This window comes from Argiope bruennichi, chromosome X1 (assembly GCF_947563725.1).
Source record: "Argiope bruennichi chromosome X1, qqArgBrue1.1, whole genome shotgun sequence".
Taxonomy (NCBI): domain Eukaryota; kingdom Metazoa; phylum Arthropoda; class Arachnida; order Araneae; family Araneidae; genus Argiope; species Argiope bruennichi.
Window position 1 is genome coordinate 124,179,514 of NC_079162.1, and position 26,346 is coordinate 124,205,859.

Genomic DNA, 26,346 nt, shown 5'->3' on the forward strand with positions numbered 1-26,346 from the left:
AATAAAAATATTTATGGTTAAAGAGGGAACATACTATTTTTTACTATAATTAAATGCAATGTAGATTATTCTTTATAAACATCTGACAAAAATAGTGATAGTGTATAAAAAGTTACTTGAATATAACTCAAGTGCCCTTCATTTTAAATTTTAAAGTATTTTAAAAAAAGACTGAAAATTCCTAAAATTCGGTAATTTTTTTTATTTTTTTTTGTAAAAAATAATCAGAGTTCATTAAAAAAAGTTTATATTAAATTCTTTCATATTACTTAGCACACACCATCTACAATGTTAAAATTTTTAATAAAAAAAAGTCATAAAAGTTTTCCTTAAAAGGCCTGGATTTTGGTGTCTTCATAGTCTTTTAAACATGTAAAAGTATAAATATCTTCTCATAGCTTCACGTTTCTTATTTTTCGATGTTTAAATTGGAATTAAGTGAAAAGATAAATAATGCAGGTACAAGGAATATCAGGAAACTGAATTCCATATTTTGAACTAAAATTCTTACTTTAGTAACTGATGTGGGAGGATATTCAGTGGTATTTAATTGTATAAAACTTACATGACATTGCTGTTGATAAGTTTTCTGTACAATTAGATTTATGAATATTGCAATGCATTCACAGCGATGAAAATGTGACGTAGATAAAAGAAATGTTACAATTAACTTACCTCAATGAAAGCTCGTGTACGTTCAAAAATGAGTCATTACTATATTTAAAAACTAATTCAATTTCTTCTGATTTTACCTTTAAAATTGAAAAAAACTTACCGGTATTTATGTTTCTGAAAATCCAGTCGTAGGAGACTGCAAATTTTAATATTATTTGATTTTTTTAAGTATAATGTTTGCATGCTAAAGGAGTTTCAACACTGGAAAATTATTGAAATGGTATAAATATTTTCATAACAATGCGACAATTTTTATTATATAATTTTTTTCATTAAAAATTATTCTTAGATTAACATTAAAAAATAAACGATTGAAAAGCAATACCAATGATTTAATGCGTTACTTTACCGTTTCATATACCTTTAAAATTCAAGTACGAGCATCAAATAACCAACTTTTGAAAACTAAAATTTTAGAAAAGCAGAAACTAAAACCAAAATATTTTAACAAACAGCTGACTTCTGCATACATACGTTTCTTAAACAGAAGATGTTATCTGACTTGCCAATCAAGGAGTTAAATGACTAGAAATGGTGTGTATTAAATACATTGACTTACTGTATCGGCAAGTGAAATTTTCTTTCAGCATTGGTTAAAATATAAATTTTGAGCTACTTAATTTCAACTTTCCCAGTATTCAAACTCTATCACCTTTTGCTGTTTTGAATCAAAAGAATAGAGAAGAAACACAATTAAAACAGATATCATAAAGTGTTTCAGAATTTTAATAAATAAATAACTACTTACAAGTCATTAGATTCATCATGGACAGGTGAAATTTAATCTACTTAAAAAAATACAGACCATCAACGTTTTACATAATGTTTTGTGTATTCTTCGTACATTGTGTATGCTAAATAGAATATTTTGCTGTACACAGTGAGTACTAAGCTACATACACACTAAGCTACGTAATAGTGTGCAACAGAATTGAAATGGGTATGACTGAAAGATAATTCTTTACAATAAAATAAGTCTAAAATGGGTAACAGTAAATTGAACGAAAATTAGTGAAACTGAAACATGAATGACTAAAATTTTTTTAAGTATTTGAATTCATACTTCTTTGGAAATCTTCACCAAAATTAAACAGCGTTCACTATATAGCTCATTTTGAAAATAAATTTAAAGTAAACATTTGGTTTCTTTTTAAATAATAGTTTAAGCTCATAAAATTCAGTTGCATAAAAACGCCAATTAAAGAGAAAACACTGAAAATCCATTTTATTTTATAAATTGATCTGAAAACTTGAAAGAACTGCATACAAATAAACATAATAAGACATTGTATTCTGCAATCCCGAAGAAGAGTTGTTCAATTAGAAATGAAAGTTAACTTGTTTAATTTTATCGTTATTATCCACAGAAAAATTCAGTTTCATTGTGGATAATAGCTCTACGAAAATTTCTCGAAAATTTTCACCAATATTCCTTCAAATTATAATAATAAAAAGAAATAGATTAAAAGAAAGAAAAAAACCTAAAGGAAAGAAAATAGAAATCCATAACAAATGGATACCACAATGGAATCTTTATTATTTACAATAAACGTAAATAAATTATATGAGAATACAAATTGCGCAAACGAAAATGAGAGCGAAAAATTTAAAATATTTTAAATTTTATTTAACGTCTCATGTAATATTTTTCAGCGTTGGGAAAGTATTACGGCAGAGACGTTACACTAATAAAATCGAGTGGATCTACCACTATGTCTCCGTGATTTTTTTTTTTGGCTTTCTAATAATAAATTTTAAAAAAATCCATTAAAATTTAAATATGAAATATTCAACATTATTTTTGTGTTAAAAAAAATCCTGTTGAACCAAATCAAATTATAAAGCAATTAGGTTAATACTGCTCTTATCTATTCAATATATATAAAATACGCATTTATTTGCAATATTAAAATTTAGCAAACTTGCAAAGCAGAAAAAAATTAAATAAGAATTATTGAGTTTACAATAAGTATTCCTTCCGCAATAATAGTGCAACTATTCTTTCGTATTAAGATAATCAATTAAGCACCAATCTCAATGTATATTATTTGAACAATGTTTAACACATACAAAAAGGCTCTGCATATACTTATTTTGAAGACAATGCTTATAAAAATCAGTTACAGAATCAGATCAATAACAAGATCCGCAAATATGTTTAAAAAAATACTTTCACATTAATTCTAAAAGCTTGCAAAAAATTAATAAAAATTTTTATCATTGCTAATTATAATAGCATTAATCCACTCAAAATAGTGTTATCACAAAAATATTTTAAAATTTCAAATTTTCAGTAATTTAAAATAAAAAAAGGAAGCCAAAAAATTATGATTTGTTACATCCGTCTGCAGAGTAGCAGAATTGGTTCTTAAAATAGATGCTTTTCCAAATGAAAAAAATTTAAGTCATAGAAAAATCCTTTCAATCATACCCATTACAATTTTGCAATCATATAGTCAAAGAAAATTCGATATTTCAAAACAAAATTAAAATTGCTGTTAACAGTGTCATGAGAAGAAAGTGATGAAAAACAATTGATTCTAAATCTATTCACAACAATTTAGTAACACCTGTCATATACATCGATGGGATAGACAAATATCTTTAGAAAATAGTGACGGTAATGTATGGCGTGATTAGACATTAGATATAGGACAATATGCAATAACTTTTAATATGGTATATTCCTTTTTTAATAATGATCACTGGAGAAGGTTTAACTTTCTGTGCATTATTTCAACGATCCTTTCTATGAAATTATTACTTCAATATTTTTGAAGTGCATATTGTTTGACAATCAAGAAAAATATCATTTTAAAAGATATGAGAATCTTATATCAAAATGAGACCACTGCCCTAGAAGAAACTAAAATCACACTTATTTCGAAGAAACATCTATGAATATCACATATCCTTTGAAAGAAAAGCAAAATGTATTCTACGGAGTAAAAGCATTTCTACTATATGCACTCATTATACATATCTACAGGAATTGCCGTTTGAAACATATCCACTGGAACAGCACCAAACACATGACATAATAAACACAAAATATTACAACTGTACCTCTGCACAGTACAGAGGGTTTGCACTAGATTCAAGTTGCACTACTAGACTTGCACATTTTTAGTGTGCATGTGAATGCCGTTTATAAGTAACAATTTCGATCACAATGAGGGAATATATTTACAGTAGTGTTTATATATGAACAGAGACCGAATGATCATTATCGTGACATCGATCAGATCTCCTGTTTCTGATGTCAGGAAGGGCATAGCGAAGTTTTTCCCAAAACCTCCGATCGCCCCATCTGAGAAAAGTACAAGATTTTAACCACAGTCTTAGATCTGGATCCAAATCATGCTGAGACAGTGGGCCGATCAGAATCACAATAAGTTCGTTCTTGTTCGTCCTAAGGACTTCATGATGGGCCGCTTTCAAATCATAACGGCACCATTCGCTGCGGATGAAATTTTCGGACAGGACAAGAACTGTCCTGCGAGAGCTCTCCATAGCCTCAACGATGGCTTCGGTTAGGTAATTGCTGACTGGAAGATCCCTGTAATGAAGGCACAGTCGATAGTGAGGATTTCCATACTCTAATTCAGGGGCTAATACTTGCGCTACGAAAGATTCGTCTTTCTTGCTATAGGACACGAAAGCATCAAAGAGTTTATTATCCTCATTTCGAACTCTGGGATCCGTACTGAAAATACGAACTCCATATTTCGAAAAAAACCACACTCGCATTCTTTTTCGGTACACAAAAACAAGTACACAAGCTATAATTAATAATACTAAAACAGAAGCTACTATGATGAACACAGGCATGAATTCACTCACATAGAAAGACTGGATGTAGCTAGGAGATGTGACTGAGACATTGGTGCACATCGTCATGTTAAACTCGACTAATGGCAAGGTAGATGTTTCATTATATACACAGTTTACGTTGTACACATCGTGTACTAAGTCAGCTCGTGATTGCAACCAGATTGTAAAATCTCCCACAAATTGACATTCGCACGCCCATGGATTATGGGCAAGCTGTATATCGACTAGTTTTGCGTTTTGGTTTAGATTCCAAACCTGGAATTCCACTATGTAGTTATGATCTAAATGCAACACTTCAAGAGATTTTAAATGCACAAAAGTAGAATTTCCAATAGCATTAATTCGATTATACGACAAATACAAATGACGAAGATTCACAAGGCGTTCAAACTCATATCCATGTAAGGCAACTATGAGATTATGTTGCAAATATAATGTGTGCAACGATTTAAGACCATTGAATGTCCGATTGTTTATCATGTGTACATTGCTATTATTCATGTACAAAACACGCATGTTCTTTCTTCCAATAAATGTGTGACTTGAGAGTGAAGGTATATCGTTCCCATCTAGATACAGTTCTGTCACGTCCATTGGTATACGACGAGGGACAGAAATGTGATTTTGTGAGCTGCAGTCCACAATATTAGTGTTCCAACTCTGGTCATAAAAGCATGTACAGTTTTCAGGACACACCATCTCACAGTCACACGCATCGAATTCGCAGCAATGACAAAGTGCAAAACAGTGATTCTTATAACGGCAAAGGAACTGAGAGGAATGTGCGTGCACAATTTTTACAGCTGTTCGCATACGATTAAAAGTTAACTGGCAGGAAATGTCCTCAATGTCAACAATACGAGGATACTGTCGAGACTCATCCAGAGAACCTATTCTTTGTATCCATTCCATATTGCAGTCGCATAAATAGGGATTCTCTGATATTGAGAATTCAGGCAAAGGTTTTCGATTTCGTACTTCTGTAAGCCTAAAAGCATTCACTTCCAGATTTTCCAACAGATTCCTGGTTAAATCTACTCTAGTAAGATTTGGTTTTCCCATAAATGTAAAAGGATGGATAATCTTAATGCGATTATCATTCAAGAAAACTATCTCAATGCCATTAGGTAACGAAGAGGAGTCTATTTCAACGATGTGATTTTTAGATACATCTAAAGTACGGAGTTTAAGTACGCCTTCCAATTCGAAATAGTTGCCCAGCAACTCTATTTGATTGTCATGCATATCAAGCCATTGCAAACCAATAGGTACCAATGCGTAGTCAAACCATTCAATTCGATTTGCTGATATGTTAAGCATCATGAGATCATGCAGATTGCTAAATAATCCATTGACTTCAGGAAGGAAATTTGAATCTAACCTCAGTGCATGTAAGTATGTTACGTCATCAAACGTGCTTGTTTCAACATATTCAATTTCATTATTCGCCAAACTTAAAATCCGCAAAGATGGTAATTCTTCAAATACCCCTTTAGTAAGATTTCCGATTTTATTTCCGCTAAGAACTAAGCTATATAAATTTTCTAATCCAAGGTAACTAGCATTGTGAATATCCGATATTCTGTTGTTGGATAAATCAAGACTTCGAAGCAATTGAAAGGACTGGACGGCAGTTGGTACTGCAGTCAGCTTATTATTAGCCAAACTTAGTTCCATCACAGCGCTGTTATTACGAAAGGCATCTGGGTGTACATCACTGATGTCATTATGACTTAATGATAGCATGTTTAAGACATATAATCCACTGAACATTGTAGGTGTCACTCGAGTTAATCTATTATTGTTAAGGACCAAAGTATGCAGTTTATAGAGAGATGAAAATGCATGATCGGAAATAACTTCAATCTCATTATGGTCTAAATGCAGGACTTCGAGACTATATTGACTGCGAAATATAGTGGAATCAATTTGTGTGAGTCGATTATAACTAACATCCATTGTCGTCATTCGAATCAAATCAGCAAATGTATCTGATCCTAGCCAATGACTTGTTATCTCATTATGGCTCAGATCAAGTATTTGAAGCTGCTGCAAACCTGTAAACAATCCAGGAGGTAAAACACTAATGGAGTTGTTCTGAAGATAAAGTTCAACTAATTCCTCACAGTTTCTCAAAACAAGAGGAGGTAGAGCAACAATTTGATTACTGGATAAGTCGAGAAATCTAAGTTTATCCAAGCCATGAAGAGCCGACTCTTCAGCTCTGGATATTGAATTGTGATCTAAACGAAGTTCTTTTAGTTGATTGACAGCAGCAAATCCTTTACTTGTTAGCACCTTAATTCTATTATGCGACAGACGAACACGTTGCACATCCACAAGGCATAATACATTGTCACGACTGCCAGCTGATAGACCCACGCTAGATATGTCTGATAGGTTATTTAAAGTCAAATTCAAAGTTTCCAGTCGACGCAATGGGCAAAGGAGTGTTTGAGGCAAATGATTTATGTTATTTTCCCCAATATCCAAATGTTCCAGAAGTTGTAACTGAGAGAATGTTTCTGCCGATAACTGCAGTGAAGTTTTTCCATGTCGATAGTTTCTGGATCGAATGGTCAGATTCTTTAACTGCGACACGCCATTAAATGCCAATGGAGGTATAGATGTCAGTGTGCAGTCTTCTATCTCAAGCTCACGTAAGTTCTTCAGCAGCCCAAAAGTATTATTAACCAAGTCGTCGAGATCATCATTAAAGCGGGAGTTTGGTTTGCTATTGACCTGGAAAGGACGATTATCACAAATCACTTTCAACTTCACAACGCGATCTGGCTGGATTGACGAGAAATTGTCAAAAACGTCATTTAAATTCTGCACCATGCATTTCACAGACAATTCATCCTGTCCGCCTGTATTATCACTGATACAATCACTGTTCCCGTCATTCGCCAAACTCTTTGTAAGGTTAAGGATCAATAAAACCAAAAAGATTCTCCAAGGATTTGAATAGCTAGCCATGATTTTGTCACTGGATTTGAAAGACTCTCAGAAATATTTAGAAGGCACTGTCAAACCACGATTAAAAGTCCATGTCATATCCAAGATAGCGATCAAATCCGCTGAAAGGTAATAACCGGGTAAACAGTCTTCCCTCGCACATGGTAAGCGCCGGTTAGAAGGACACCAGTTTATTATGACGGCAATCACCTCTCACTGACTGGTTTTTAGCGAGACTCCGATGTACAACAGCACGTGGAATCTTACTCCGCCCACAAGGGATCCTCAACCAATGGGTGAAGAGGGGAGAAAAGCCATTCAGCTGGTAAACGATGCGGGTTCGGCTTTTTAGCTGGAGTCCTCTCCCGTGCCGACTACTCTTTGGGAAATGCTCTCGCGTTAGAGCGTCCGTAGGTTTCCTTTTCAGCAACTTCGGCACCGGATCGAATCCTGTTAAAGAAAAGAAAAGAGATATTCAATACATATCAGTAGCAGTGTGGCAATTTTTAACACTCCCATCTTCACGGTTAATTTTAACCACCTGGCGGTGCCTGCTGATTCCGCTTCTATTTACCGCGCTTAAAAGTGCGAATTTTAGGAGGAGAATTGAATAATCGTTTTACCCGAGGAAACGTAAACACAAATAAACCGCTTAGTCAACAAACAAGCGCGCGCATTAGACGTTCGATTTGGAAACTATATTCTTAAGTATGCCAACTAAACTCGAAAATTTCAGATATATTATTTTGATAATGTCTGTATAAAACTGAGAATATTTTTAAGAATTTATAAAATATTCAACGAGTGACTAATTCGTGAACATTTATTTTATAAAATATTTTTTGATTTGATGCATATATTTTTCCGAGCATATTTTCATGCCGGTGAGATTATACAATTTTTTTTAACCAACACGATTATTAACTTTTTATTTGATTAAATAAATCATTTTCTTCATACAGGTTAAAAAATTATATATTATTTTTTGAACTTTTAAAAACAGTGAGAATTATCCCATTTTAGCTTGAGTTTACTCGTAACATTCACAAATTCAAATAAAAAATTTCTAGATGATTATCATCATAACATAAATGCTTGTATATTTTTGAAAGGTGATTAAATGCTTGTATATTTTTGAAAGGTGATTAAATGCTTGTATATTTTTGAAAGGTGATTAAATGCTTGTATATTTTTGAAAGGTGATTAAATGCTTGTATATTTTTGAAAGGTGATTAAATGCTTGTATCTTTTTATTAATCATCATTACGCGATAGCTCTGATTTCGTGGATAACATGAAATGCTGCATATTTTACACCTTTAAAACAAATATCAGGTAAAATTTTGACGTGTCTCCACTGATAATAAAAACAAGTGTATAAGTAAAAGCTCATTGTGGAAGGTAGCAGGTAGCAAAATTTCTGAAATTTAAATCAAAAACCTAGGAGAAATTAAAACTTTTTTCATTAATAAATATTCTTTTAAAATATTATGCAACAAAAGTAATATTTACATCATTTAAAAAGCTTCAAAAAATATCTTTTCAATTATACCGATTTATTGGCATTACATTTTTTCTCCAATCTTAATAAATTTTCACAATATTTTTGTATGTCGTAGATTTATACATTTGTATATTATTTTTTGTGCAGTGTTGTAATGAAACTAATTGGTGTATAAAAGCATACCGCGTTTTTAGTTTGCTCTTTTCCTTTCTTATTACAGCACATTGTATGTTCAATTAAATCAGTAAAAAAAAGTGCTCCAAGATATTACAAAAGTTATGAAATATTCTATTCTATATATAAAATTTTAAAGCTGCATGAATCTACTTTCTATTGTTATATTTATTAATATATTTCAATTCAGTAAGCAAAGTTATTTGATTAACTTGTGCTTAATTATTTCCTGTTTCAAACTGAAATTGAAATATTAGACGAGATTCAAAAAAAAAAAAAAAATGAGAAAAATGCATAACGCAATGATCAGAACCATCAGGCTTCTAAATCAGCATGAGATAAATGTTTCTCAAAATTAACCTTCTGACGGCCCAATTTTTTAAAATCACTCTTTCAATGATATGTTTACAAATAAGTTCAAATATTTTTCAAACAAAGTGAATTGACACTATAGGTTACACGATAATAATACGATATAATAAAAATCTGTAATCGTAAATATAAACACTCTAAACAGTAAAAACGTAGGCTGCAATAGAAAATGGACTGATTGCCAATCCGCGGATATCGCGGAATAAGCAGCTGGAGGGTTAATACTTTAAAACTACCTTGTTGAAGAAATTATAACACCAAACGATATATAAGGAATTTAATCGAAATTTTTCTCAACCAATAATCCCTTCAAACCAACTGGTCAATGAAGGAATATAGCATTAAACAGTTAACTGCAATTTTTTTTTTTTTAAGTCAAGCGATGACATACTTTATATACGTCGAAAGCGATACAAATGGTGGAGTAGTAAATTTTGGAAAAAAATAAAACGAATAAGATTTCATTTTTATTAGATAAAATATTATACATTTACCGAGTTAAAAATGGAGATTTTGATTTGCATGCATACACATCGAATGCACCTAATTGGTTAAATGAAACTGTACATATCATACATACCCACCACTTCAAGTAAAGTGTCTAGTTCAGTTTTCCTGTAAATCATAGGATTAATTCGAACATTCTGAAATCGTACAGAGTTACGCTATTTGTCACGAAGAAAGTAGAAATATTTTTTCTAAGAGACAAATGTAAAATTCATTGTGAAGAACTGACTACTTCATGCTATCTTTGTGTTATTCAAAACAATCAATACACTGATAAATACAGTTCATACATTTTTTTTAACCATTGTATTTTAGCGTAAAAGGTTTTACGAAATGATCAAGGTTTTACATAAAATTTTCGATTTTGCATGTTAGTCACGAACAAGAACAATCAAGTATTTAACAAGTATTTCAATGTAAATTCTATGTAAAATAAATATTGGGGGGGGGGGTTCCATTCCAGTTCTACAGGTTTCCATATTCGATTAATAAACAGACATCTGCAATTGTTTACATCACTCATTTCAACAGCAAAAATACTTACCCCTTTGCACTCGGATGTTACCTCTCACTCACCATTCAAGACGGAGCATCATTTTGATGTTTTATTTATTTATTTTTCAATTTTGATTGCTAAAAACGCCTACAGAATAGTAAAAAGATGTAGATTCCTTTTTTCAGAGAAATTCAACTTAAAACAATTGCTTGTATTTATTTTTTTTGGTGTAGTAAACAAGTACATGTATTAAGTGAATATTTATGCATCTAATTACTTTTCGAGTGCTTAGGGTTAAAAGTTATCTGGTGATTAGTAAGAATTTGGATTAATTCCAATTTCTCGTTTTTTTTTTTTTGTTTTTTTTTTTTTGTTTTTTGAAGAATGTATGCATAAAGTCAGTTGTATTTATCTTGATAGGTAAGAGAACGAAATTTTTTCTTAAGTATAGATTTAAAAAAAGTATTATTTTGATACTAACAGGATTTGATATCTACATTTATTCCTTCTCGATTTATTTCCCATTTTGTGTCATATGTAAAACCGGCAACAAACATAAATCCTCCACTGAAAGCATCATCCAAGTTTTCAAATTATTTTTTCAGCCTTATGATATTACAAAGAAAAAATATTTTAATCCTCAAAACATTCGACCTCGAGATATCCGCAATTTTGACCTCCTGGAGTCTGAAAAACATATTTTTGGAATTATTGTGTTTACAGACAGACGGACATAACACAAAGCATCGAGAGGGAAGGATGAAATACATCCGATTTTTATGTATGAGAACACTGTACATCACAAATGCAAAAAGCTATATAAATGAAATTCGACAGATATTTGTATCATTAGAAATGAAATCAAATCCTTCAACAGTGTGATCATCTGTCGGTCTCTATATTTGCGTGTATTTGAACCGCACAAACATTTAAAAGAAAATGTACGTTAAAGATACTTTTAACATTTTAAAAGAAAATTTGAAATTGAGTGCACATCATTTGAATCTCGGAGATGACTTTTCGTTTATGCAAGGCAATGATCCTAAACACATTGTTCACAATGTGAAATTTTGATTATATAATATCAAAAATCAGTTGCATTCGCTTCCATAATCACCATACTTAAAACCTATCGAACAATCATGCGATTTATTGTACAAGAATCGCCAAAATGATATAGCCTCAAAAAAGTGCTTTAACATGATGGAATAATATTTCTTCTAAAGAAGCATCCAAACTGTTCCAATTTATGCCCAAATGATTACAAACGTAAAGGCTATCCAATTACATACTGAAGTTTAATTTGCTGTCCAACATAATCAATTTTCATAAGGTTTTTTTTTTTCTTTTTACATTTGCGCAATTTTATTCTATTTTATTTAATTTTTTAATTAATTAATTTTTTTTAAAAAAATTGTTATTAAAAACCAATGAATTGTTTAAGGAGTGTAATAAAAATGAATATTCGGTCGTATGTCTGAAAGAAGGATGTTGAAGAAACTTACATTTTTTTTTTTTTAATTCACACCATTATCATTTTATTTACAGTTAAAACTTAGTAAGATTTAGCAATAGATATTTGAATTGATAGGCATTATTTTAAAATTTAAGCCTTATATTTCCGAACACCAAAACTTTCGTAGAACTTTTTTTTATTTTAGATATATTTTTGAGTGCAAGTGCCAACATTTTTTCCATTATATTTAATAATAAATGATATTCCACCTTTATTTATTCAAAAATACAGATTCCATGAAATCAGTATAACAGTATAAGAATATTTCTCTTAAAAAAAACTGATGCATAACTTTTTTTACATAGCTTTGTCAATATAATAAAAAATAATATAAATAATACAGCTAAAAATATAATATAAATAAAAAGGAAAATTGAAACCACTTCAAACCAAACAATAGTTCACATATTTCATTGAAAATTGTCTAAAAGAGCAGCTTCTGAAGCTATTTATGTTTCGTATTTACATAAACATCAATAAATATAAAAAAATTAACCCCTTTTACCTGGACAGTAGTTAAAAAAGTCGCTTTTATCACGGTTCAGTTTCAGTTTCTTTTTCTGATGGTATTTACAAGAACGGAAAAAAATGTAGTTTAATTATATTAATGTCCTGTTTTTAAAGAAACACTTGGGCTATTTTGGGATGGACCACGTAATTTTCAACCATGGTCAGATGACAAGAACGATACCTCAGATGGCCTGCCCTCTCTAAATTTCCTCACCACACCAGTGGGAGTACATTTGGCCCCGACGGATTTAACGTGCACCAGAAACGCTTACACGACGGTTCGGTGAAATCGGGTCTCGAACCTGAAATCCTCCGGTTCCGAAGCCGAGACCTTACCACCATGCCGCCATAGTTCGCGAAAAAATGTAGTTGTTACAGCAAATAGCAGCTGGTAGACATTAAAATTTTCCAGTTTTTAATTTTGAATAAAATAACTTCATAAATTACAAGTTTTGTACTGTTTCCCAATATTGTTCTGCACGAAAAGTTATTTATTAATGCAGAAATAAGATTGGTAAGGTGATTCGGAATATAAAGGGTTCATTTACAAATATACCAAGTTTTACAAAAAACACATTCTTTTAAAATGAATGTTTCATTCTTTCTTATGGTGAAATAGGTTGCTATTATCACGTGTTTTACATGAGGTTCGAATTATATTTCTTTAAATTACTGGCGATGTTGTCTAATAATTTTTTCCCAACAAAAAACATAGAGCGATATCAAAAACTACAGCTTTTAATTAAAATAAATAAAAAATAAATATTTTTGGAAGGAAAAAATAGTTAAAATATCAAAACCAAGCAAAATTAATGATCTATAAATCATCGCTATCTTTTTTTGAAAGCCACCAAAAAATTAAATTATAATTTTTTTTTATTTTAAATAAAAATTTTAGAAAAATAAGTAATTCAACTCTAAAAATAACAATTCAACTTTTATACCAATAAAAAAAAGCTATCGGAAAAAAAAGAAGAAAAAAAAAACGCGAGAAAAATAATTTTATCTCGTATACAATGCGTTTCTATGCATTATAATATAAATCATTTATCATTTTTCAGTGAAGACAGAATAAGTTTTTTTTTTCCTCAAATGGTGAGAAAGTGATTAAATTTTTTTTTTTTTTTTGAATTCCTTTTATCTAAGAATGATTAGTGTTAAGAATGAATACGCAAATCCAAGTATCAATATGCATGCGAGTGTATATATATGTAATGATATTTCCATCTAAATTAAATCCTAACTAATTTCCTAATTTTTATCTTAATTTCACCCATATTACTTAATTTAAATATGTTGTTCTCTTATTTCCTGATCCAATTCCACTTTTTTTTTTTTTTTTTACTTAATTAATGCTACATGAGCTAAAACACCTGAAATCGGCAAGTCCCCACACTCCGAAAGAAGGGTTAAAAATCTGTCAAGCTACGCAAATTCTTTTTAAAGATATATATATATATATATAATTCTCTTTCCTAAATCGACACGTGTAAAGAAATCTCTATAGAATCTCATAGAATATAATCGGCGGGGAAAAATATTTATATCTCTCTTTCGCTGAAGATTGATACATCTCGTCATTTCTTGCTTGTGCATAAATTATGCCTCCCAGGAGAGAATAAAAGCAAAGTTTAAAAATTCAAAGTGTCTTCTCTCTCTTCGGCCATGAAACTGCTAAAAAAATAAGTTATTTCTTTACGTATATATTATATAAGCGATTACGTACATGGTACAGAAATTGCTATTATTACTTATTGGCGAGTGGCAACTTTCAAAAGTAAACAAACAGCCATACGAGAATTTTTACTGTGACATTGAATTGAGCGCTTCGCTTAATTAATGGAGCAGCAAAATGTTATTAGAAATGCTTCAGACAGGTCGCGTCATGTCAGGCAACGCCTTGCCTTCCTCATTTAATTGCGATAAAAGAAAACTAGGCCGGATAGTTGCGAACCGGATACTCGGGAGTGTACTGTACATTTCTTGTTACTAAATTGTGTTCTTCCTGTTTGCGATTCCTTATTCTCATGTCCCCTCTACGCCTGCTCTACCCACGATTTTAACTCACCCTGCAGAATCATTTCTCTCTAACAGTTTTACAGCTATATAGTTTCATGTCCCTTACTTACGTGAGATTTAAAAATTTATTTGAAATCCAAGTATCACTGGAGGAATTTTTTTTGTCACCTTTTTTTCGCATCAGTATACTTCAATAAGTGTACACAAGAGATGCTTTCAAAAAAAATCATTTAGATGTGCTTAAGAAAGGTTGAAAAGTGAACATAAACACACTGTCTCCATATTAACTTTATACTTTTTTTTCTCGTTATTTTCAAAAACTTTTTTTCAACTTGCATTACAACCAGCTTTGGAATTATTACTAAAACTCCAAACATGATCCTGAAAGTTGTCCTATGAGCCGCCATTTAATGGCGAAGCGAGTCCTTTAGCTTTCATTTCGCTAAACATCAGTAAGTCAACGATTGCAGATATCTCAAACAATTTCATTGGCGTCAATTGCACTCTGAACAATTTCTCTTTTTACAAGAGAAAGCAATAACATATTTAAATTTGTTATTAGAAAGGGTATAGTACTCTCCTTTTCCTGCTCTAACAAAATTGAAGCTGTGTCTGATTCAATGCAAAAGTTACTGAAAGAACTGAATCGAATTTGACGCTTCAGCAGTTTCAAATAATTCACCTCCAACATGTTTTGTCCCATAAAACCTTTTTATTTCGATAAACAAAGAAGTGGGAAATAACATCTATAATACCGTTATCATTTCGGTCCATCCTTGATTTTTTTTTTCAAAGAAAAGGATAATTATAGTTTTAAAATTATGTGAAATGCAAATCAGCCATGGCAATTCAGAATTTTCGTTTCATGCAATGAAAATAATATCTTCCGAATAGTAATTTTTTTAAAAACAAAGAATAGAAAATAAATTCTCGCTTCCAATTTCAAAGAAATTTTAAGCTTTAGAAATATGCTACGCATGCGAATATCGAAGATTTCCACTGAAATCATCGCAAAAATATTCTTTCAGTTTCCTTATTATAGATTTAAAACCGGCATTAAAGCTTTTTCTAATACGGGATCAGAGCTCAAAGGGTGGATATTTCATATTTTTTAATTTATGAAATGTTTTATAATTTTTTTTTCCGATTATGAAGTGAAGTTTTATTTGGGTGGATCCTAGCACAGCCCACCTCTTGGCGTCTTTTTGAATTCTCGCCAAATGAATGTCGATAACGTCGCCAATATGGCAACCTAGACGGATTTTTTAAATTTATTTTATTTTATTCTTATTTTTATTTATTTATTATTTTATTTTATTATTATTTATTTATTATTTTATTTTATTATTATTTATTTATTTTATTTATTTATTATATTTATTTTTTTATTATATTTATTATTATTTCTGACCTTCAAGTATCGTTTTTTAATTGAAAAATAATAATAATAACAAATATTCAATTAGTAATCAACTTGGCGAGATTTCAAATAAGTCGCCAAGAGGTGGGCCCATCTAGGATTTTACCTTTTATTTTCATGCTGAAACTATTAAAATGTAAAAACTAATAGGTAAAGACCATGTATATTTGAAAAGAAAGTATTAGTGTGAGTATCTGTAGTGTCTAGACTAATCCAGAGCACTTCTTGAAAGCTACTACACATAGGTAATCGTAATATTAATTCATGCACCTCAAAAACCGAATTTTAAAATGTAAATAAAGTTTTCTACATTACATGTTGTATTTTTTGGTGATTTTGGTTTTTTTTCATCTACCTGTAGTATCATTTCTGAGGATCATAGAAAAAAAAAAGTGTACCATCGAATCGAATAAATAGTTTTCTTGAATTTTAAGACACAAAAAATTAATTTTAAGAATTAAAACTAAAATTTTGTAATCGACCCATCTAATTTCCTTATTTTTTCATTTTTTACGTAATAAAATGAACATTTCGCCATTATTTAAAAAAAAAAAAAAAAAAAAAAAGAAAGAAAAAGAACACGAAATGCCATTTTTTTACTGATTTTTCATTGTTTACCTGATGAACTGAAAGAGTTTCATCACAAATCTGCGAAAACGGTGGAAAATATTTTTTCTTGAATGGCAAGGTCACGAAACGCTGCTACTCCTAGCAGTGCAGCACGAGGGTGGGGAGCGGCTGATAAGCAAGATAAATACACTTACGCTTCAGATGGAAATAAAAATGTTGCATATTCCAGACATTTCATTAATGGCAATTCAATATAATGTGAAACATGCGCATCACAGAAACTAACAGCTCTTTCATTACTAACCAAATAGTCCGGAAAGCCGATACGAAACAGCCCATTGCGATTTAGATAAATATATTTTTTTCTAGTTCATGTGTGCATTTTTACTACAATTCAACAAAGAAATGGGGAAAAAATATTAACTATATCTTTAAGAAATTATTTATACAATGTCGCTTCACAGTTTTAACCCTATCTAGGGCCGTGGGGAGTATGCTTCCCACCCAATTTATCAATCTTCGTATGAATTTTTGTAGGTTGGCATAAGTTCTGACAAATTTTTTTAGAAAGACAGAAACTTAGATGCTTTAGTTCTTTATTTTACACAAAATGATGTGTCTTGATTTGATACTTAATTATTAATTAACCAAATTATATTTATCTAATAAGCTAAATGAATCCCTTTTCTTATTCTAATTTCAAGCCTAAACATATTTTAACGTAATATGACTAGAAAAAAATGGCCCTTTAATGGGTTAACTGACAAACCTCTATATTTCATTTCCTGCGTCTTTTCGTTCTTCACCTTTTTATTCATAAAAAAAAAAAAAAAAATCATATTTATTTCATAAGAAACAGTCTTACATACTTTCCCTTCCTTTTTATTTTGTAAAAATAACGATTTATCGGAATAATAGTAAATGTCATTTGAGAATGTTTAAATGGATGGATGAAGTAGATTTTAGTTCAGTTTAGTAACATTAACGTCCCATTTTTAAAGCAACATTACTACTACTATTTTGGGACGGACCTCGTACTTTTGAACCGCGGTCAGATGACGAGGACGACACCTGGTGGACGAAGCAGAATAGAGAATTAATGTTCTAGACGACTTTGACACTCTAGAACAGCTTTCGCATTTTTTCCTTTATTTTTTTTTTCTAATTTTATTGTATAAAATAATTAAAAAGAAAAAAAATAAAATGTTAAACAATGCAAATTTTTTCAAATATTCTATATTAATTAATAAACATTTCTATAAAACTTCGTAACAAATTATAAAAAAAATTAAATTATGTTTATGTTACTCTACCTGACAATGGGGGACATTTCTAATACTTTTGTAAAATAATATTTCATACTAAAAAGAAATTAAATAGATCACTTCTAACAATCGTCTTGAAAGAGAACACGAACTAATTCAAAGCTACAAATAGCAAAAATTAAAAAAAAAAAAATTATATCCTAATTTTAAAATGAAATGCTTATAAAAACACAGCACAAGAGATAATTTGAAATTTTTTGTTATAGAATAATAGTAATCATTTTTATGTTATAACATCATATAGAATGTCTTTCTGAATGTTATATAGGAAAGTGATGACATAACGGCTTTCTCTGAAATTTTCAAAAGTATGGAAACTTCTCGAAATCCAATCATAAAAGCTATGGAAATCCACTAGGGAAACAAAACAAAAAGACTAGTTCATTAAATGCTCAAAAGATTGAAATCAGTCTAAGTTATGAATGAACAAGAAAATATTAAACACTAAATTTTAAATTAACACAATTTGCAAAAGTTAAATTCATTGCAAGAGTACGACTACATTTCTGTCAAGAAAACTTATTTAAGAAATTCGTATGTTATTTTCCATTTGGATGAATAACATATTCCAAAGTATATGTATTTCAACAGAAATTATTCTTGCATATTTATAAACTATATACTTTATTACTAAATTCCAGAAATCTAAAATTGAATGTTCCCTTCAGATTCTCAATTATTTTATTATTTCATTGCAAAAGCTTTCTAAGAAATAAAATAACTGAAAGTAGAATAAGTGTAATACTCTTCTAAATTATCTTTTATAGCAGCATAGTTACGGAGCAAAATGTAACATCCAATAACAGTATGGAACATCAAATCGTATAGTTACATTTTATTATTATTATTGTGTGAATATTTTAAATCGACCTAGATGACTTTCATTTTTTAAGAGAAACTTTCCGAGGGGTACTCCATCTTCGTAAAGGATAAAATTTCTTAAAGCCTTTTGACATGCAACAAATTATCGAATTTTTAGGCTTGAATATTGCATGAAGCCATAGGATAAGCTATTGACGTAGGAAATAAAAGTCATGTGAAAAATTCGAACATGTGTAATACCTCAGTTTTTTTTTTTTTTTTTTTTAATAGCATGAAAGGAAGCAAAACATTTCCAAAATAAAACGCTCCCAATATAGGAACGCTGCACAAAGATAAAAAAGCAATGGGAATTGGAGAAAAATTGACCTTGCTATTGAAAACAAATAAATGAAATATTAAGTTTTAGGTTAATTGTATTAACGTCCCAATTTCAAGAAGCATCAGGATTATTTTGGGACAAGCCTCGAAATTTCGTTCCGTGGTCCACTGATAACGCCGACATCTGAACCGGCACCCATCTCTCAAAACTTCCGTGTCACGCCAGTGGGGGAGGGGGGGTTGACACTGGACATGAAACCTAACGTGCACCAGACATATATGATGGAATTGGATTTCGAATCTTCCAGTCCGAATCTGACCACCAGGCCACTTCAGACCTTCATACAAGTGAAATATCGATTTTCCAACATGAATGCATCTAATACAAGCAATTTAATGCTATTCCCAAGGGAAAAAAAAAATCGTGCAATCTCAGAAGACGCTTTTTCCCACATTTTTAAGAAAAAATAAGAAAATGACCCAAACAACAAACTTATAATAAACTTTTTTTAATTATCCTTTACTAACCATTTAGTTTATTTCTCAGTGAATCGACTCATCGTATTTTTAAATTAAGTTAAAATTTATTTATTTAAAGGCATCATAATTCTATAGAAAAATTAGTTGATTAATTACTTTTACTTAATTAGTTGATTAATTAATTACTCTCAATTGAATCTAAATGACAATACCTTCCGAAAAAAGAAGCAACAATCTAATTACACAAAATAAACTACAGTTAATGGCTTACCCCCTTGACATGCGAACTAATTTGATCTTCTAATTAGAAGACGCATCTGATTCTGAACATTTGTTATGTTTAGCTTTTCTTTTTTTTTCTTTTTTTTTTTTTTTTTATCTTGATTGAGATATTTAAAGATACAAAATACCATTTTAATATTCTTAAAATAATATGGTACTTTATTGATTTAAATATCATATTCTGTAACTGCAGCTAAGCATTTAATTTTTTGTGAATGATATTTCTTTTGCAGTTTTAAAGCCGCAACAAAATTCTTCCGAAGAAAATGAATTCAAAGTAATGAAAATTAGAACAAATTTCGTTGAATCGGGATTAGATTGGGACAACTTAAATTTAAGTTCGAGATACGGTTAACAACGTTTAAAAAGTAATACTAATGTTTTAGTTAATAATGCATTTCGGTAGAAGTATACAAGCCTATATTCTGCCGTTTCAGATTAACACGTTAAGTGCTAAGTCAGTTATCAATGACTGACACTGAACTTTCCGTCTGGGCCGCGTCAGTCACCGGTGATTGACGTAAAATTTTCCGTCACGACAGTCGCCGGTGACTGACGATACATTTTCCGTACTGACCGGGACAGTCGCCGGTGACTGACATTATAAAATACGATATAAAACAAAAAATTACATTTTATTAATAAATACGCGTAAATAATCTTTATCAAACTATTTCAACAGGTTTCATTAAAACAGGGTAGGCATCTCATGTGTTTACCTCATGGTAAACACATGAGATGCCTACCCTGCATCTCACCAATGCTGCCACCAATGCATCTCATGTGTTTACCATGAGGTAAACACATGAGATGCATTGGTGGATCAGCGGACCAAGCGGAAAGAAGGGCAATACCGGCGTGTCGTTTAACATGTTAAGAAAGCAAAACATCACAAGATCTTTTAATATTTTTTTCATCAGGCTATGAAATAGATTTCTGCCACGAGATATTCTGGCTTACTAACTCATCTCTTTCAAACAACATTTCTGAAAATAATTGCAACACTGAAAATAAAGCTTTATTATATATAAATTAAATGTTAATTATATTTCACAGCGATTGCAAAAAAACCACTCAACAATTCCTCATCACACTTCAGCAATTTCAAAAACATAACGATAGTCTTCCTGAAAGCCCAGAAGCAATTGCTTACATCTAAGCATATGTAATACTTTCGTACCACTCAATCTATTAACTTAACGCTTTTGAAAACAATCATCATTTAATACTAAAGGAAGAGGATTTCTCCCCCCCCCCAAAAAAAAGATATTTCTAAAAAAAAATAATCAAATGTGACAAAATTTATGCGATAGCGTTCAAGAATAATTACGAGGTTTAAAATATCAAAAAATGAAACGTGTGAAAACAAAATCAGCATATGCTCATTGCCTGTTACTTTAAAACTTCCCGAATTACTGTTATGAAGTAATAAGTAATTAAGGGAAAATTAACGCCACAAAATTCGAAGAAAATGTGTTTTTTATCCACTGAATTGGAAAATGGGCACCAAGTTGAAACTTTGAAATTTGGATTATTTTTAAATTTTATTATATCACGTTTATTTTTCATGTATATTTAAATGAGAAATTCTCAGACATAACTTCTAGAGACTAGCAATTCAGAAGAAAGTGATCCATTCATGGCTTTTCAACGCCAAAAAGTGTTTTGCATACTAATTGCAGAATATTATGCCAAAGGCTAAATGGGTTGGTGGTTTAAGAGACTTCGTTGAAAATGTTGACAAGCACACACATTTGCATATATGCAAAAGAGTTCATTATGCACCGATAATAGGATTATTTTCACTAAAGACTTCCCTAAAGCCTTTATAATAGAAAAAGAGTTACATATTTCAATTTAAGATAATCATTAAGTCTTATAGCAAAATGGGTGTTTAAGAAAAGTGGAGATTTTCATAAAGTGTCAATAAGTTTATTTTTATTATTATTTACATCACTTGAAGATGCTTTGTTTAGAGAATTTCATTGCATCGTTTGATATTTTACTTAAACATAGAAAATATTACTTAAAATATTTCATCCTATTATCGATAAGTCATTTATGCAGAAGCTATCACACTGTACGCTCTTTCAAACAAATCTCACTTTTTATACTAAAGTTTTAACAACTGTAAGTTAATTTTGTGAACGAATATTGCTTTAATTTTCCACTTTCTTACATTATTAAGTTTCTTCACTTTAAGTTTTTGTTCTTTATTATTTTTTATATATGTCTATTTTTGTCGTGACAAGAACAAGCATATTTTTCATTATCATCTCTGTCTTATTCTGGATTGTACACATTTTGCAACGTTTCTGCAATAAAATGCGTTTGAAATATAGACTAAATATGCCAACACCTACTGACACATTTTTAAAATAAAACTAAATTATGTATTAACCAGTTAACTATTTTTGATGAGTATACTCGTCAGGGAAAAAGTACAACATTTTGAGTTATGACAAGTTTATTCTTCAGGAAAAATAATTACTCAGGAGACACAAGTATATTTTACACAAGAGTTACAATTAATAAATAATTAATCAGGAGACACAATTTAGATGGCATTTTCAGAAGAAGTCGAAACAGTTAACTGGTTAAAGTTGTATTTATTACTGATGTTGCATATAAATTCAGAATTTGACAAACATACCTGTAAAGGAATCCAGGCTAACTGTAAAAAATATTCAGAATTTTCAATTAAAAACATTTATAAAACGTTTTTACTATTATAAAGAAATGCAGATATATTTCTTCGCTGCAGTCCAATCCGGTAGCAGTAGATATATTAAATACGCATCAATGACAGAAACATTTAGATTTTATGACAATCTAAATTTTAAAGGAGGATATATAGGTCGTTCGAACATTAAATGTTCAATCAATCGTAAAATTTTTCACACATTGAAAAGATATAGAAGCCTTGCATTTTTTTTCTTCCTTTTATTGTTTTATCAAATATCCTTCCTCTCATCCTACTTCCTTTTATTTTCCTCAAAAGCGCAATGATGACGAAAAACTAAGGGGGCGGAAATGAGGGGGCCAACTTTTGACTGCATCATTGCTCGCGTTTGATAGTGCAGAACTTTTCAAAACATTGCAAAAAGTAAAGCAGAAATGGTACCTTGAACATTCCGAGGAAGTTTTTTTTTTTTTTTACTCTCTCTCTCTCTCTCTCTCTTCCTTGTAATTTCGGAACACATATTTAAAAGGCGAGGAAAACATACTAGACTCAACAGTTTTTCCATAAAATTACATCACCGTTTTAAAACATCCGTTTCAAGTTGAGTCCGTTTTTGTTTCAATCAATGTTCACACATGCGACATTTCTTTCTCAGTTCAATCAAATTGCACCCGATTCTTTCATTCGTTACTTCTGAATGGTAAATACACCGCTTAAAGCAAAAGTCAGTCTCAGTTGTAAACATAAACAAATAACAGTTTTTAAATTCTTCATGACCTTTGCTTCCTTTTTCTCAGCGTTGCAATCAATTAACTCCTATTTAATCTCGATTTTTGCACCATTGAACGAAAGTGAATTTAAAGCCTCATTTGATTCCTAAAGTTTGTTATACAATCAGAACAAACATTTGAGATTGAACTCTAAAAAAATGGAACCTAAACTGAAAGCTGATTTTTCCAAAAACTGATTGACAATAGATTACAGCTGTAGTCAAAAGATCATATACCAAGTTATATTTATTTTATTTCTTTTTTGAGTTAACGTGTTTAAATTTATTTAAAAGTACAGACCAATAGTTGGTTAACCTTCTGACGGATTTCGTTCCAAATTTGGTATAGATCTATATTATAAATACTAAATCTGCGTATTAGATTTTATCTATCTAGTATTTTACGTTTTTTAGCTGTCGTGCTCAGGACGGCGGGGCTGTCAGAATTTCTGTGTATTCATTTCATACAAAATTTAGTAAAACTCTTCACATTTGGTGTAAAGATCATATGCGAAGATTATATTGTACAGATTATACTAAATGAAAGGCTGTCAGAATTTCTATGTATTGATTTCATTCAGTATAATCTTTACAATATAATCTTCGCATATGATCTTTACACCAAATGTGAAGTACTAAATTTTGTATGAAATCAATACACAGGAATTCTGACAGCCCCGCCGTCCTCGTACAAATGAGCACGACAGCTAAAAAACGTAAAATACTAGATAGATAAAATTTAACACGCAGATTTAGTATTTATAATTTATTTCTATACCAAATGTGGAACCAATTCCGTCAAGAGGTTGACAAATTATTAGTCTGCATGGAGATTCGTCGAAAGCTAGAGTTCGAATTTTTCAACACTTTTTTTATTTTGTATTCTTCATATACGAAAAAATAAAAACACGTTATTGCCCACTGTAATTGGGTTGAGTCTTATTGTCAGAAGAGTTTCTGGTGCAACAGATAGTCAATAATTGATAACGCACATCTTATTGAAACGACTACATATTTAATCGAGAGGCTTTCAGAAAAATATTTTAAAAATTTTTTTAATCAATAATCTGGAGGTCAAAGCGAAAATCATATCAGTGTTTAGAGTGTTTATATCACAAATTCTTTACGCAAATTGAGATTTTAGAAACGCTCATATTTTAATTTTGAATGAAAGTTTCAGAAGTTTTTTTTATACTTAATATGGCTTTATTTTTTATTGCATAATTAACATTTTTACAATTTTCACTTTGACCTTCAAATTTTTTTTCGTAAAAAAAAGTTTGATATTTTAAAATATTTTATTTTAATTTATTCTTAGTTCTTAAAATATTCTTGTATTTTTATTCAATAATATATTTCATTGTTATAATTATTATGAAATTTTGTCATTTCTTTTTCAAATTCACTACCAATACAGTCTCAAATCTACGCATAAAGTCTAAACTAAATCAAATTAAGCGTATGATTATCAATTAAGTTGTGAAAGTATTAAAAAAATGTTTCGTCTTCAGGAATATACATTTTTACAGAATTTTATAAGCGCGGTGAACGAGAAAGTAGCGGAAAAAAAATAGAATGCAAAATTCCTTTTTCACCAACAGGAAACAAGTCATGTTATAGAAAAGCATGGATAAAATGGCACACGTATTGTAATCAAATTGTTATATGGTTTGAAAAGATACTGACCTGTATTTTATCTTTCAAATAATAGTTACTTCTTTAATTTCTCGTATACGAAGTATTGTAAACGTATTATCAAAAAATTCGAACTCGAGATTTTGACGTTTCAGACCTACATATTTTTGTCATTACGTCCGTCTCTCCGTCTGTTTGTCAGTGAACAAGATAACTCAAAACCAATTTGAACTAGACGGATGAAATTTGGTATATGGACTTGCAACCAAATTTGTAGATTTCGAACAAATTTTGAGCGAGATCCATTCACAGGAAGTCTGTCTGTCAGGCCATTTAAGTACAAATGAGCTCGTTAACTTCAAAACGTAAAGAGCTAAGCAGATAAAATTTGGTACAGAAATTTAATACCTAAAATAAAGACTATCAAGTTTGTCATAGGTTTAGACTTCTGTTGGCCTGTATTTTCACATACTTGTAAACAAAATGACTCAAACGCAATGATTGGAATCACTGAAATTCCGTATGTGTGTTTGAGACTAAATTTGTAGTTCGATGTCCAATTTTTCTCACAATCGGTTAGAGGAAAAGGTGTCCAAAATACATATTCGAATGATATTTATAAAAATGCTAACTTCACGCCAAAGATCTATAGTTCGTACTTATTGTTCGCCAATGCCACGCAAGATATTCGCTAATTTACAAAGGTCAACAATTTTATACGTGGGGTGGAGTGGGGGATAAGATCTTTATAGAAGAGTAAGCGAGAAAGTTTTGGGGTGACCACTGCCTCTGATTTATTAATTTAACTAACCTTATTCGTGAGACGAATATTCATCAAATTTCACAATTACCCATTCACGTTTGTAAATATCGTAAACTAAATTTTATGAATAAATAAATGTGAATGTATAGCCGATTTATCCAAGATTTGTAATAGGTTTTGGCAAATGAGAAACACACAGAATAAGGAAAAGGATGCACAAAGTTGTTTAATCATAGCCTAAAATAAAACTGCTTGCTTAATGACCAATACCACTTGTAACACGAGATGGTAAACTGAATTTGAAACAGAAAGTTTTCGAAAACATCAAATTCACAAATATGTAACAGTATGTAGTTTACGCATAAGGAGGAGTGGAGGATGCCAAGATGTAACACGAAACTTCCCTCTTCTAAAATACTTGAAAGAAATAAAAATAATAAAGCGAGAAGGGGGAAGGAAAAAAAACATAAAAATCGATCCTCATTCTTACACTCTCCTTTACAACTGCTAACACAGTTGGACTTTTTTTTACCCCTCCCTAAACTTTTTTTTTCACTTTAGCTTTCAGCTCACACTATTTTACAACGAATCCATTTGTCAGAAGGGGAGGGCGAAGGGGGAGGAAGGAACTGCAACTAACACGAAAAATGTTGGCAGCCGCGCATGAATACATGCATGAGCTATTGGGCTGCTGTCTGACACTTCACTCCGATCC

At 30.7% G+C, this 26,346-nt stretch overlaps 1 protein-coding gene across 2 annotated transcripts in view; it reads right to left on the reverse strand.

The window, feature by feature from the left end:
- Window positions 1-214: 214 nt before the first annotated feature.
- Window positions 215-26,346, reverse strand: part of LOC129958354 (toll-like receptor Tollo) — a 276,682-nt gene continuing 250,550 nt past the window's right edge. For both annotated transcript variants that reach the window (XM_056070784.1, XM_056070781.1), the window contains one exon: window positions 215-7,917. In XM_056070784.1, coding sequence (XP_055926759.1) covers window positions 3,874-7,488 — 3,615 coding nt within the window. In that variant the 5' untranslated portion in view covers window positions 7,489-7,917 and the 3' untranslated portion in view covers window positions 215-3,873. The remainder of the gene's footprint in view (window positions 7,918-26,346) is intronic.